This window comes from Cervus canadensis, chromosome X, assembly GCF_019320065.1.
Source record: "Cervus canadensis isolate Bull #8, Minnesota chromosome X, ASM1932006v1, whole genome shotgun sequence".
Classification (NCBI taxonomy): Eukaryota; Metazoa; Chordata; class Mammalia; order Artiodactyla; family Cervidae; genus Cervus; species Cervus canadensis.
In genome coordinates, this window is record NC_057419.1 from 94,922,362 (window position 1) to 94,934,775 (window position 12,414).

Below are 12,414 nucleotides of genomic sequence, written 5' to 3' on the forward strand. Positions count from 1 at the left end.
GGGTTCAATCTTTTGGAAAACAACCAGAACCCAAGGAAAAGGCCTCAGAGCACCTAGAATACTTGTTAAAAGGTCCCTATGCTGGAATTATGTCCACACTCAAAGCATTCACCCAGAGCTTAGGTGGTGGTTGTTGATCAGTTGCTAAGTCGTCTCTTTGTGACGCTGTGAACCCATGACCTGCAGCATGCCAGGCTTCCCTGTCCTTCACTATCTCCTGGAGTTTGGTCAAACTCATGTCTATTGAGTCAGTGATTCCACCTAACCATCTCATCCTCTGCCACCCCTTCTCCTCTTGTCCTCAATCTTTCCTGTCATCAGGGTTTTTTTCCCAATGAATTGGCTATTTGCAATCAGGTGGCCAAAGAATTGGAACTTCAGCTTCAGCATAAGTCCCTCTAATGAATATTCAGGGTTGATTTCCTTGAGGACTAACTGGTTTGATCTCTGTTCTCCAAGCGACTCTCAACAGTCTTCTTGAGCACAACTTGAAAGCATCAATTCTTCAGTGCCCAGCCTTTTTTATGGCCCAACTCTCACGTCCATACATGACTACCAGAAAAACCATAGATTTGACTACATGGACCTTTGCTGGCAAAGTGATGTTTCTGCTTTTTGATATGCTGTCTAGGTTTGTCATATCTTTTCTTCCAAGGAGCGTCTTTTAATTCCATGGCTGTAGTCACCATCTGCAGTGATTTTGGAGCCCAAGAAAATAAAGTCTGCCATTGTTTCCACTGTTTCCCCATCTATTTGCCATGAAGTGATGGCAGTGGATGCCATGACCTTAGTTTTTTTAATGTTGAGTTTTATGCCAGCTTTTTCACTCTCCTCTTTCAACCTCATCAAGAGGCTCTTTAGTTCCTTTTCACTTTCTGCCATCAGAGTAGTATCAGCTGCATATCTGAGGTAGCTGATATTTCTCCTGGCAATCTTGATTCCAGCTTGTGCTTCATCAAGCCTGGCATTTCACATGATGTACCCTGTTAAATAAGCAGGGTGACAATAAAGAGCCTTGACGTATTCCTTTTCCAATTTGGAACGAGTCTGTTGTTCCATGTCTGGTTCCAACTATTGTTTCTTGTCCTGCATACAGGTTTCTCAGGGGACATGTAAGGTGGCCTGGTATTCCCACCTCTAAGAATTTTCCAGTTTGTTGTGATCCACAAAGTCAAAGGCTTTAGCATAGTCACTGTAGCAAAAGTACATTTTTTGTTAATTCCCTTGCTTTTTCTATAATCCAATGGATGTTGGCAATTTGATCTCTGCTCTTATTAAACAGAAACTGTTAATAAACATGACACCTGCTTCCCCAGCAGATGAAAAGCAGCAAAGCATAAAAGAAATGTGAATAAACCATTAGGAGCACATATCATAATAGCATTGTGAAGAACCAGGTGACAGTCTGACAGTGAAGGACACCAGAAAGCAAAGCAGGAAATAACTATGATTTCTATTATAGCATATATAATAATGAATGGGTACATTTAATGATGACCTTGAGTAATCAAAAATGATCAAAATCATTTTTTGCATCCTGTTTAAGAAAAGAAGAAAGCATAGTATATTTTATAAATGATTTTTCATTAAAATAGTTTAAAACCTTGGTTGAATAATTCTATTATCTGGAACATTCATTTGCATGCATTAACTCAGTTCCCAAAGACACTAGAGACATGAAGCATTAGAACAGCTTTGTAAAAAAAAAAAAAAAAGAACAGCTTTGTACAGATTGTTAACATACTATCACTTTCAGTTCTTTATCAATACTGAATCCAGAGACCAGTCTGAACCTAATGACCTGTTATGGACCTGAAATATCTATGAGAATAACATTTTTGAGGCTTCAGTTAATATTAATTTAAGGTACTGTAATGTTATCTAACCATTTAATAATGGCCATTTAAAGTTTCTAGAAGAACCTGTTCTAGGCAGACAAGTAATAATACAGGTAAGTGTGAATCTAGGTTTACTAAGACAGTCTCAGTTTAATGCTTTTGCCTCACAGTAATTACTGACAGCACCCTCAAATGTGTCTCTGTATAGACAATAAGTTATATAATTACCCTAGTAAAAAGAAGCCTTTATCAACAAGTTTCCAACTAGGTGGATGGAAGTTAATTTCAAAATTTGATTTAAAATTATGAATTAAGGATATACTATTAGGTTAAAAAACAAGGTGCAGAACAGTGCAAGGAGGAAAAAATAATACATGTATATTTGTATTTGCAAAAATAGTATGTATTCTGATTTGCTAGAATGATACATTGTAACAAAATGTGATTATCTACAGAATATGGGGGTCACAGGAAGACAGGTATGGGGAGGAAGGGAGGTTCTTACTGTCTATCTTTTATACATGAGTGAATGTACTTTATATTATTTGTTTATAAGAAAACACATTGAACAATTTTTAAAAGTTTTAAGATAGGTCTGTTAAGATCTTCTATTTCTCCCTGGTTCAGTTTTGGAAAGTTATACTTTTCTAAGAATTTGTCCATTTCTTCCAAGTCGTCCATTTTATTGGCATAGAGCTGCTGGTAGTAGTCTCTTATGATCCTTTGTATTTCAGAGTTGTCTGTTGTGATCTCTCCATTTTCATTTCTAATTTTGTTGATTTGGTTCTTCTCCCTTTGTTTCTTGATGAGTCTGGCTAATGGTTTGTCAATTTTATTTACCTTTTCAAAAAACCACCTTTTGGCTTTGTTGATTTTTGCTATGGTCTCTTTTGTTTCTTTTGCATTTATTTCTGCCCTAATTTTTAAGATTTCTTTCCTTCTACTAACTCTGGGGTTCTTCATTTCTATGGAGAACAGTGTGGAGATTCCTTAAAAAGCTGGAAATGGAACTGCCATATGACCCAGCAATCCCACTTCTGGGCATACACACCGAGGAAACTAGATCTGAAAGAGACACGTGTACCCCAATGTTCATTGCAGCACTGTTTACAATTGCCAGGACATGGAAGCAACCTAGATGCCCATCAGCAGACAAATGGATAAGGAAGCTATGGTACATATACACAGTGGAATATTATTCAGCCATTAAAAAGAATTCAATGGAATCAGTTCTAGTGAGATGGATGAAACTGGAGCCCATTATACAGAGTGAAGTAAGCCAGAAAGATAAAGACTAATATAGTATACTAATGCATATATATGGAATTTAAAAAGATGGTAACGATAACCCTATATGCAAAACAGAAAAAGAGACACAGATGTACAGAACAGACTTTGGGACTCTGTGGGAGAAGGCGAGGGTGGGATGTTCTGAGAGAACAGCACTGAAACAAGTATACTATCAAGGGTGAAACAGATCTCCAGCCCAGGTTGGATGCATGAGACAAGTGCTCAGGGCTGGTACACTGGGAAGACCCAGAGGGATGGGATGGGGAGGGAGGTGGGAGGGGGGATAGGGATGGGGAACACATGTAAATCCATGGCTGATTCATGTCAGTGTATGGCAAAAACCACTACAATATTGTAAAGTAATTAGCCTCCAACTAATAAAAATAAATGAAAATAAAATAAAATAAAAATAAAAAAATAAAAGTTTTAAGATAAAATTTTTCTCTACCTCAAATCTAATTGGCTTTCCAATTAGAAATAGTTTTCTACTAATGAAAACTATGATAAATTTAACATTGCAGAGTAACAAGTCCGAGGACTAGAAGATAAAAGACCAAGAAATTATTGACAAACAGTCTTCCAGTCATTATTTTTGACATCCTTCTCGAAAGACTTCTCAATATAATTATATAAGGACATCATGCAGTTATTTGTTATTTATCTCTCCACTAGAATGCAAGCTCTACAGGGGCAGGACTTTATTTTGTTCACCCTGCTCTATCTCCACTACCTATAGCTCTGTCTGATATACAGTAAGTGCTCAACAAATATTTGTTGAACAACTGAATGAAAGCATTAAAAACCCATTTTAATTATGAGGCTTACTGACCATAGAGGGAACAATAAAAATCAAGCCCCAAAACACTTTTTTTTAAAAAAAGTACAACTTGAAAAACAGTAACCAAGTTTTTTCCTACACATACCAGAAAACAACATATGCACATTTCATATTAAAGAGAAGGGACAGATACACATATACACAATATACAATGTGCAGATAACAGAGACATAGTAGTATAGTAGGACACAACATAGGTTCTATTCCTTGCTCTACCACTTTTTAGTTTTATGAATTTGGATAAGTCACCTGAATTCTTGGGTCTCAGTTTCCAAACCTATAAAATGAGAGAATTGAATGTTTGACATGTTCCATTTCACTCTGACCATACAATTCTCTCTCATACACACCTACACATGCATGCCTGAGAGGGAGTAAGGCACAGAAGCATATAGGAGAGAAAAGAGAAACACAAGTACATAGAGGAAGGAGGAAGTCACACTGAAGAAATACGAAGGTGGAAGAGCTAGAGGCAAACAAAAGTATTAGCAGAAAAAAAAAAACAAAACAAAATAAGCAAACAAACTCAAGGAGAAGATACACATGTACTACCTGAAGGGTATAAAGGATAGAGATGACAACATATAGATAATCATAGCCCACCATAACACATAGCTGGAGAAAGCCAAATAAAGAGAAAGAAGAGAAAATTCAGTTGCACAGCTTTTAAGGTGAGCATTAGTAAATTGCCATTCACACTCCACTGTTCACTTTAGGCTATGTGATGAAAGTAAATTAAAACAGATTTCTGCAAACCTAAGATTACCTGAATGGCCACAAATAGCTCTTCATATGTTTGAATGCAGTAGTTCTTAGGGCTATACATTAGAATCATTTGGGGGAGGCTTTTCAAATTATCCATGCCTAGATTCTACTGATGTACATGCTGTCCATTAAAATCAGGGGCTCTCATCAGCAGATGAATGGATAAGGAAGCTGTGGTACATATATACCATGGAATATTACTCAGCCGTTAAAAAGAATTCATTTGAATCAGTTCTAATGAGATGGATGAAACTGGAGCCCATTATACAGAGTGAAGTAAGCCAGAAAGATAAGACATACAGGCATACTAACACATATATATGGAATTTAGAAGATGGTAATGATAACCTATATGCAAACAGAAAAAGAGACACAGATGTACAGACAGACTTTTGACTCTGTGGGGAGAAGGCGAGGGTGGGATGTTTTGAGAGAACAGCATCGAAATGTATATTATCTATGTGAAACAGATTCACCAGCCCAGGTTGGATGCATGAGACAAGTGCTTTGGGCCTGGTGCACTGGGGAAGACCCAGAGGAATCGGGTGGAGAGGGAGGTGGGAGGGGGGATCGGGATGGGGAATACATGTAACTCTATGGCTGATTCATGTCAATGTATGACAAAACCCATTTCAATATTGTAAAGTAATTAGCCTCCAACTAATAAAAATAAATGAAAAAAAAATTAAAATCAGGGGCTCTGTTCTGAATGGAATTTGAAATGGTGGGACAAGGTTATACTTATGGACTATACTCCTGGCAGTCAGAAAACCACCACAACCTAAGGAACAGAGAAACAAAAGGAAGGGAGATCCTAATCTTCCCCAACAAGCTCAGAAACCAGAAAGCAGTAATAATCAGCCTCAATAACCAATTCCTAAATAGATCAAGACCTCACATGGAAGTGAGAGTACTACACATACCTGTCTGGATCCCTGGGGTCCAACGGCCCCCATGTTAATTGGACTGGGACCTTGGATTCCACTAGGTATAGGGCCTCTTGGGCCTGGCACTGGGCCCCTTGTATCCATGCTTCTGGCCTCCATTCCTCTGACTTCCATTGCACGAGCCTCCATAGCGCGGGCCTCCATTGCACGGGCCTCCATTGCACGGGCCTCCATTGCACGGGCTTCTAATCCTCTAGCATCTAATCCTCTAGCCTCCATGGCTCGTGCCTCCATCCCTCGTGCATCTATGCCTCGGGGATCTCTTCCACCTATAAAAAAAAAGTTGAAAAACTATTCGGTAGCTACCCACATTTACTGTAAGAAGAACCAATAATCAAAGAAAGACAGAAATCTATTTTCTCCAGTCACATCTCCCCCAGCTACATGAGACTGCTTTCTCCTTTTCAATTTCTCAAATTTTCAGATAAACTTGAAAAATGTTTGCCAACTCTACTGCCCCAGCATTCTGAATCCCAGATTGGAGCCTAAGACAGAGCATTCATCATGAGTCCACAACTACCAGTCAGCTTTGTGACATGGTTTCCCCTCACCTCTGCCATCCAAGGGTGGACCCCTCTGATCTATCATGGGTCCTCTTGGCTCTGCCATTAGAGGTCTGGGCTCAGTTAATGGCCCTCCCCTCATCTCATGTGGGGGTGGGCCACGGCTGTCATGGCCAGGGACATGGTGCATGGGCGGACCCTGATGAGGTGGTCCCAGGTAACCTCTAGAGATGGAGAAAAAAATGTTATATTTTAAAAGAGAACAAAACAACATGAAAAGTGTCAACCAGAAGATCAGTAAGTAAAAATTAGATAAAGAACTGATACAAACATCAGTCTACAAATTCTAAGAGAATAACACAAAACAGGTCAAAGACAAACTATAGAGATGTAAACCCATGTATTTCAGAATTTCATATTTGGTCAGGGAACTCAAATTAAGGAGGAATTAATGGATATCCATTATATATAATGAATATACAGTATGGTGCTTAAGAACATGGGTTATTGTATGGGTTCAAATCTGGGCTTTATCACGTATTAGTTGTGTGATCTTCAGCACATTTGCTTAACTTCTTGATGCCTTGGTCTCTTCATCTGTAACATGGGACTGATATTAGTATCAACCTCAGGGTTAGTATCAACAACAGGGTTGTTGTGTAGATTTAATGGAATAATCTCAATGAAGTATTCAAAGCAGATTCAGAGGCATAAACCCCATTAATAGCCATTATTATTATTATTGCTATTACTAGTAGTTTTTCCCCAGTCCAATATGTCTGCTAGAATTTCTAATTCCTGAGGATGAAGTAGCAATGGTTAGTTCAAAATGACATACTTCAACTACAAATTCTGCCCAGCAAGTGCTTTGTTTTGGACAGTGGTCATGAATATTTATTTATCTTTTGAAATAGGCAAACAGGCACAAATGGTATAAGAAGACTTTGTTCTCAAAGCAAGGGAATATTCTAATTCTTCCAATCTTTTTCTTCTGTGTCAGGGCTTACCTAGGTTCTACCTCTCCAGTTACAGAAAGTAAAGTGCCTCCGCGTGGGTCATTTGGAGCATCTCCCAACAGACCTCGAGGCGTTGGGACGTTGGCAGGCAAGGGCCCACGCTGCATAGCTGCTCTGGGGTCTTGCATTGGCACTGACAGGGAAACAAACGGGGAGTTAACTGCTGTGAAGGACACATATGGCAACAAGGAATGACTCTACCACTGACAACGTAGTTCAGACACCGTAGAGTGGATGAAATCTCACCACAGCAGAGTCCTCTTGCAGCTCAAGAACAGAAGTAGGGTATAGGCAGAATCTGTGCCAGGTCAGAGGTATGGATGGAATTATATAAAGAGCAAACTGGGGAGCAACCTGCCAAGGCCTAGCACTGCAATCTGAAGAAGAAACTTGGGCCCTTGGTTTTGCTTAGAATCAATCTTAGTTCAAGGATCAGAGCCACAAAAGAGTTAGGGTCTTGGCATATGTGAACACTGCCATGGCTCTGTGAGAACCGGCTGTCTCCTTACAGACTGCTATTCCATCCAAGCCTCCTGACACCAGAAGGGAGGGAGTACAGCCTCAGACAGATGCCCATATCCTCCATGTTCTCTGCCCTGTGTGAAGACATCAATCTTAGGCCTATGGCCCCAAGAGGGGAGAAAAAAAAAAAAACCAACCCCAAACACTACCCTTTTGGGTTCCAAACATGAAGATGACTGCTGAGCAGTCCTTATCCTCTCAATGTCCCACCCTGAACATCACAAGCAAAAGGAAGCCCGCAGATACAATGGGTACCTTGAACTCGCTCAATTGATGCAGGCCCGGTGGGTCCCACGGGCGAGTGCTGTACAGTTCCTAAGTGAGCAGTAAGTTCAAAAGGAGAAAGAGCAGACACTTAAAATAGCTTGCACACACACATGCAGAAGCATACAGACACTGGAGATTTATACATAATACCAGTTAAAAAGCTAAGAGGTCATTAGCTTGCCTTGGGCCACAAAATCTTCCTAAACTATATGATCTGAAACTGTCCTGCTTTGATGAGACTGCTTCCTAAGGTAAAACCTGTGGGCCACTGATTTTATCTGGGCAGGAATAACCAGCCACTTGTAATTTTCACCTCTGCTACTAGGATTCCCCTTAAATCTTATGATACTATGAAAAAAAAAAAGAAACAAAATATAAAACAGATGCTTCTGAATCTCTAGTTAGGCAAAGGAGGCAAACATATTTTCATAAGCAAAAAATGGAAGAAATTGCAGTAAATCTGGAGGGCAAGATTTATTCTGGAAAAGCCCATAACAAAAGTGGAACAGTATTACTTCTGTCATACTTTCAGGCACAAAAATTCCTGCTATCAAACAGGGAAATACAGTGAATGAACTTTAGATAAAGAAAGAGAATATCACTCCTCAAGAAGTACTCAGCCACTGTAAGTTTTTGATAAACACCATGACACCGGTAAAGACTAATAAGATGACAAGGGCACCAATGCTAAACTAAGGCAGCAGAAGGCAAGAAGTCTCTTCTTAAACATCTCACTGTCTCTTTTCACCTTTACAAATGTTCAAAAGAAGTATGGACTGCAGGAAAAGAATGACAAACTGGGTACAAATGAAAGATTCTTGCTTCTTCTGCTGGGTACTAAAGGAAAACTAGGAAGGAAAGTCTCATTTTATCTCTTCATGAAGACATCTTTCATATACCTTCAAAACTCAACTCATTTCCCTTTGTTAACTTTTGACCAGAAGGGTGAAGATAACTACATCAAGAGGGAAGATGTCTTATGGAAGTGTGTATTAAACAAAGTTTGGTTTATTCATGGCTGGGGGAGAGGCAAAGGTATGACTGGAACTCTAATTCCTTCTTTCTAAGTATTCAAAGCAGAAATACTTTGTGACACATACTACTGATAGTGGCAGAGCTGGGTAGGGCACAACAGCACAAGAGCATGGGCTGCTCAGATGAGGTGTTTGGACGAAAGCTTGTTTCACTGTCAACAGCCTGACAAGATTATGCGTTGTCACTTCAGCCACCAATATCAGTATATAAACCACAGACAAGGAGTACAGTGCATAGACCTTTATCTTAGTATTTTGCTTAAAAAAAAAGGGGGTGTTTGGGGGAATTCCCTGGCAGTCCAGTGGTTAGGACTCAGTGCTTTTACTGAGGTGGCCTGGGTTCAATCCCTGGTTGGAGAATTAAGATCCCCCGAGCCATTGGGCATAGCTAAAAAAAATTAAAAAATAATTCAAAAATGGGTTTTACTTATAGACCACATGCTAATAAGTAATTTAAGCTTTCTTATACTTATCCAAAGCAGTTCTTTCTAATCACAAGGACACAATGAACAAGAATATGTGCTTAGTCACTCAATTGTGTTCAACTCTTTGCAGACCCCATGGACTGCAGCCCACCAGCCTCCTCAGTCCATGGGGTTTCCCAGGCAAGAATACTGGAGTGGGTTGTCATTTCCTCCTCCAGGGGATCTTTCTGATCCAGGAATTGAACCCAGCTCGCTCGCTCTCTCTTTCTCTCTCTTTCTCTTTCTCTCTCTCTCTCTCTCTCTCTCTCGCATTGTAGGCAGATTCTTTACCATCTGAGCCACCAGGGAAGCCCATGAATTAGAATAGAAGACATTAAAAAGCATTTTTGGAAGTTAATAGAAGCAATGTGGACTGACAGAAAGAGGAGAGATTTTAGAGTCAGAGATTTTGGAATCTTAGTTCTGCAACTTATTAGCTGGAAGAGAAGACGAGTGCACCAAGCCCAGTTTACATTATTCAGATACCAGTATTTACTTACCTTGTCCCCTTCAGAAAGTAACTCAGAACTCTGAGCTTCCGGCTCTTCACCTGAAAACTGAAGTGCTGCCATCCCCACCTATCTTGCAAGGTTGTTTATGAAAACTAAAGTGTGTGGCCTATAGGATGCACTCAGTTTTATTGTTAGTTCTTTTTTTTTTTTTTCCTCTCTCTCTTCCCGATGTTGGTTTCAAGCAAATCACTGTAGTCTTTTTCTTCAAACTTCAGTAACAGAGAGAAATAATGTGGTGATTTTGGAGTAGCTGTCGCTGTGGTGGTATCCAGTGTTACTACCACAGTATAACATACACTTACCAAGCAGGCATCACAGACCTTTGATTCCCCACCCCCTAGTTTTCTCTGGGGTTTAAATTTAGTCTTCCACATATCTAGCCACATGTTACATGCTCATTACTAAAATTCCTTACTCAGATCTCCATAGAGGGAGAGGGAATATGTGAGTAGAAGCATTAAACTACCAGGAAAATGTGATATAAGTTAAACAGAAACAAAGAATTCATTTGCTTCATCATTAACTCTTGTAGAGTTGGGCTCTAAATCACTTGACAGCGCTGTCCAACAGAATTTTCTGCAATGATAGGAATGTTCTATATCTGCAATATCCAGTATGGTATCCTAGCCATATGCAGCTACTGAGCACTTAGAATGCAGCTAGTATACATGAGGAACTGAGTTTTAGATTTTACCTAATTTCCCTTTAATCCAATTTAATTAATTTCATATTTGAATAGCCAAGTGTGGTTTCTGGCTGCCATACCAGTGCAGATATAGAACATTTCCAAGTCTAGTCCACATTAATTGGATATTAGTATTTATTTACCTTGTCCCCGCTCCATGGACACTGGTCCACTTCCTGGCATTCCAACCTGGGCCTGCATTCCTCCTAGAAGATAAAGGGCAGGAAAGAAAAACATAAAGACAGTAGTGGAAAAATTTGGACAATGGCTGTTAACAAATTTCACTTTTCTGCCCCATAAGCAGAAACCTACAAAGGAGGATCATGAACTACAACTAAACAATGGATTTATACAGAAGATGAGAGTTTGTTTGTTACTTAAGCTTCAGTGACAGAAAAGTGAGTTATGTGAGATTAAGTAAGATTAAGCGAGTTAAGATTAAGATTCTTAATCTCACTCATTACCAAAACCTTGGCAGGGGGTTCTGTAATACAGCATAATGGCACATACTTCCCCCCACAAGAGTTAGTACTGTTCCCAGGATACTTTGTATTATAAATGTGTGAGTATACTGTTTCAGTGGTGACAAAGATTTGTGGGGGCACTGCTGGCATTTTATGAGAAGCCAACAGGTATACTATTAATAGATGTCCTGCAAAGTGTGAGACAGTTCTATCAAATTGAGAATTACTCTATCCTGCAAAACTTTCAAATGTCTTGCTGAATATTCACATAAATGAAAATCTTTTTGCAATCGTCTGAACTTGGAACTTGTCTGTTTATTTGTAAGCAAAGAGCTTCTTTGCCCTGTTTTTACACCAACACATACACACACTGAATTTTCCAAAAACACAATTACTGAGCATTATGGGTACTGTCTCTTGTTAATAACTTTACCAAGAGTTTTCATTTTCACCATTCAGAAAATCACATCATCAATGTCAATGGTCCTTGTGGTATCTGAATTGCCAAAACATACCTGGATCTATCTTTTACAGTATAGGTGCAAACATCTGTTATTTTTTGTTTTCTAGTGTACTTGTGCTCAAATACTTGCATATTTATAATACTTTTTATTATAAGTTAATTTCCTTTCACTTCCCCCTTATATTATAGTTAGGGTAACTATACCGCATTTTCTTGGAAACCATGTTAAGTATGCTATGTCATCTGTACATTTCATTTTACGATAGTAAAGCATCACTGTAAGATATCTGTTACAAAAAGGAGTCACTGGGTCTAATAGTGTTGAGAATGACAGTTCTACTCTAACCAGCAGGGGTATGATTGCTATACAAAGACTAAACATGTACCACAAGCACTTGTCTGGTCCTTCCCACACAGCAGCAATTTTCTTTTCCCCAAAACAATAATATTTGCCACGAAAGGGGAGAAAAGACAGGCTGAACTATTTTCAGTTCTTTAATACTTATCTAAAATACCCAAGTACATGTCACATTCTCTTATCCAACTTAACATGTCAGGCACCAAAGAGCCATGAATTGAGAACCTGAATCTGTGCTAGCCCTAAAAATGTTACTAAGTAATTGTCATTTTAGACAACTGATTTTGATAAAATTAATATAGCCTCCAGGCTTGCTCATCTGTACAGGGAACGAGTATCTTCTGAGAATGTGGTCCCCAGATGAGAAGCATCAGCATCACCAGGAATGTGTCAGAACTGCAAAGCTCACAGCCCTACCTCAGACCTGCTGATTTAGAAAGTCTGGGTG

The 12,414-nt window shown here is 39.2% G+C and overlaps 1 protein-coding gene across 2 annotated transcripts in view; it reads right to left on the minus strand.

The window, feature by feature from the left end:
- The window catches only part of CSTF2 (cleavage stimulation factor subunit 2), a 36,287-nt gene that overhangs the window by 11,352 nt on the left and 12,521 nt on the right, over positions 1-12,414 (minus strand). Inside the window, exons 8-11 of one of the 2 annotated variants that reach the window (XM_043458883.1) lie at positions 10,825-10,887; positions 7,189-7,330; positions 6,230-6,405; positions 5,655-5,947 (exon numbers count right to left, since the gene is read on the minus strand). In XM_043458883.1, coding sequence (XP_043314818.1) covers positions 5,655-5,947; positions 6,230-6,405; positions 7,189-7,330; positions 10,825-10,887 — 674 coding nt within the window. The remainder of the gene's footprint in view (positions 1-5,654; positions 5,948-6,229; positions 6,406-7,188; positions 7,331-10,824; positions 10,888-12,414) is intronic. The other variant, XM_043458884.1, reaches the window with a different exon arrangement.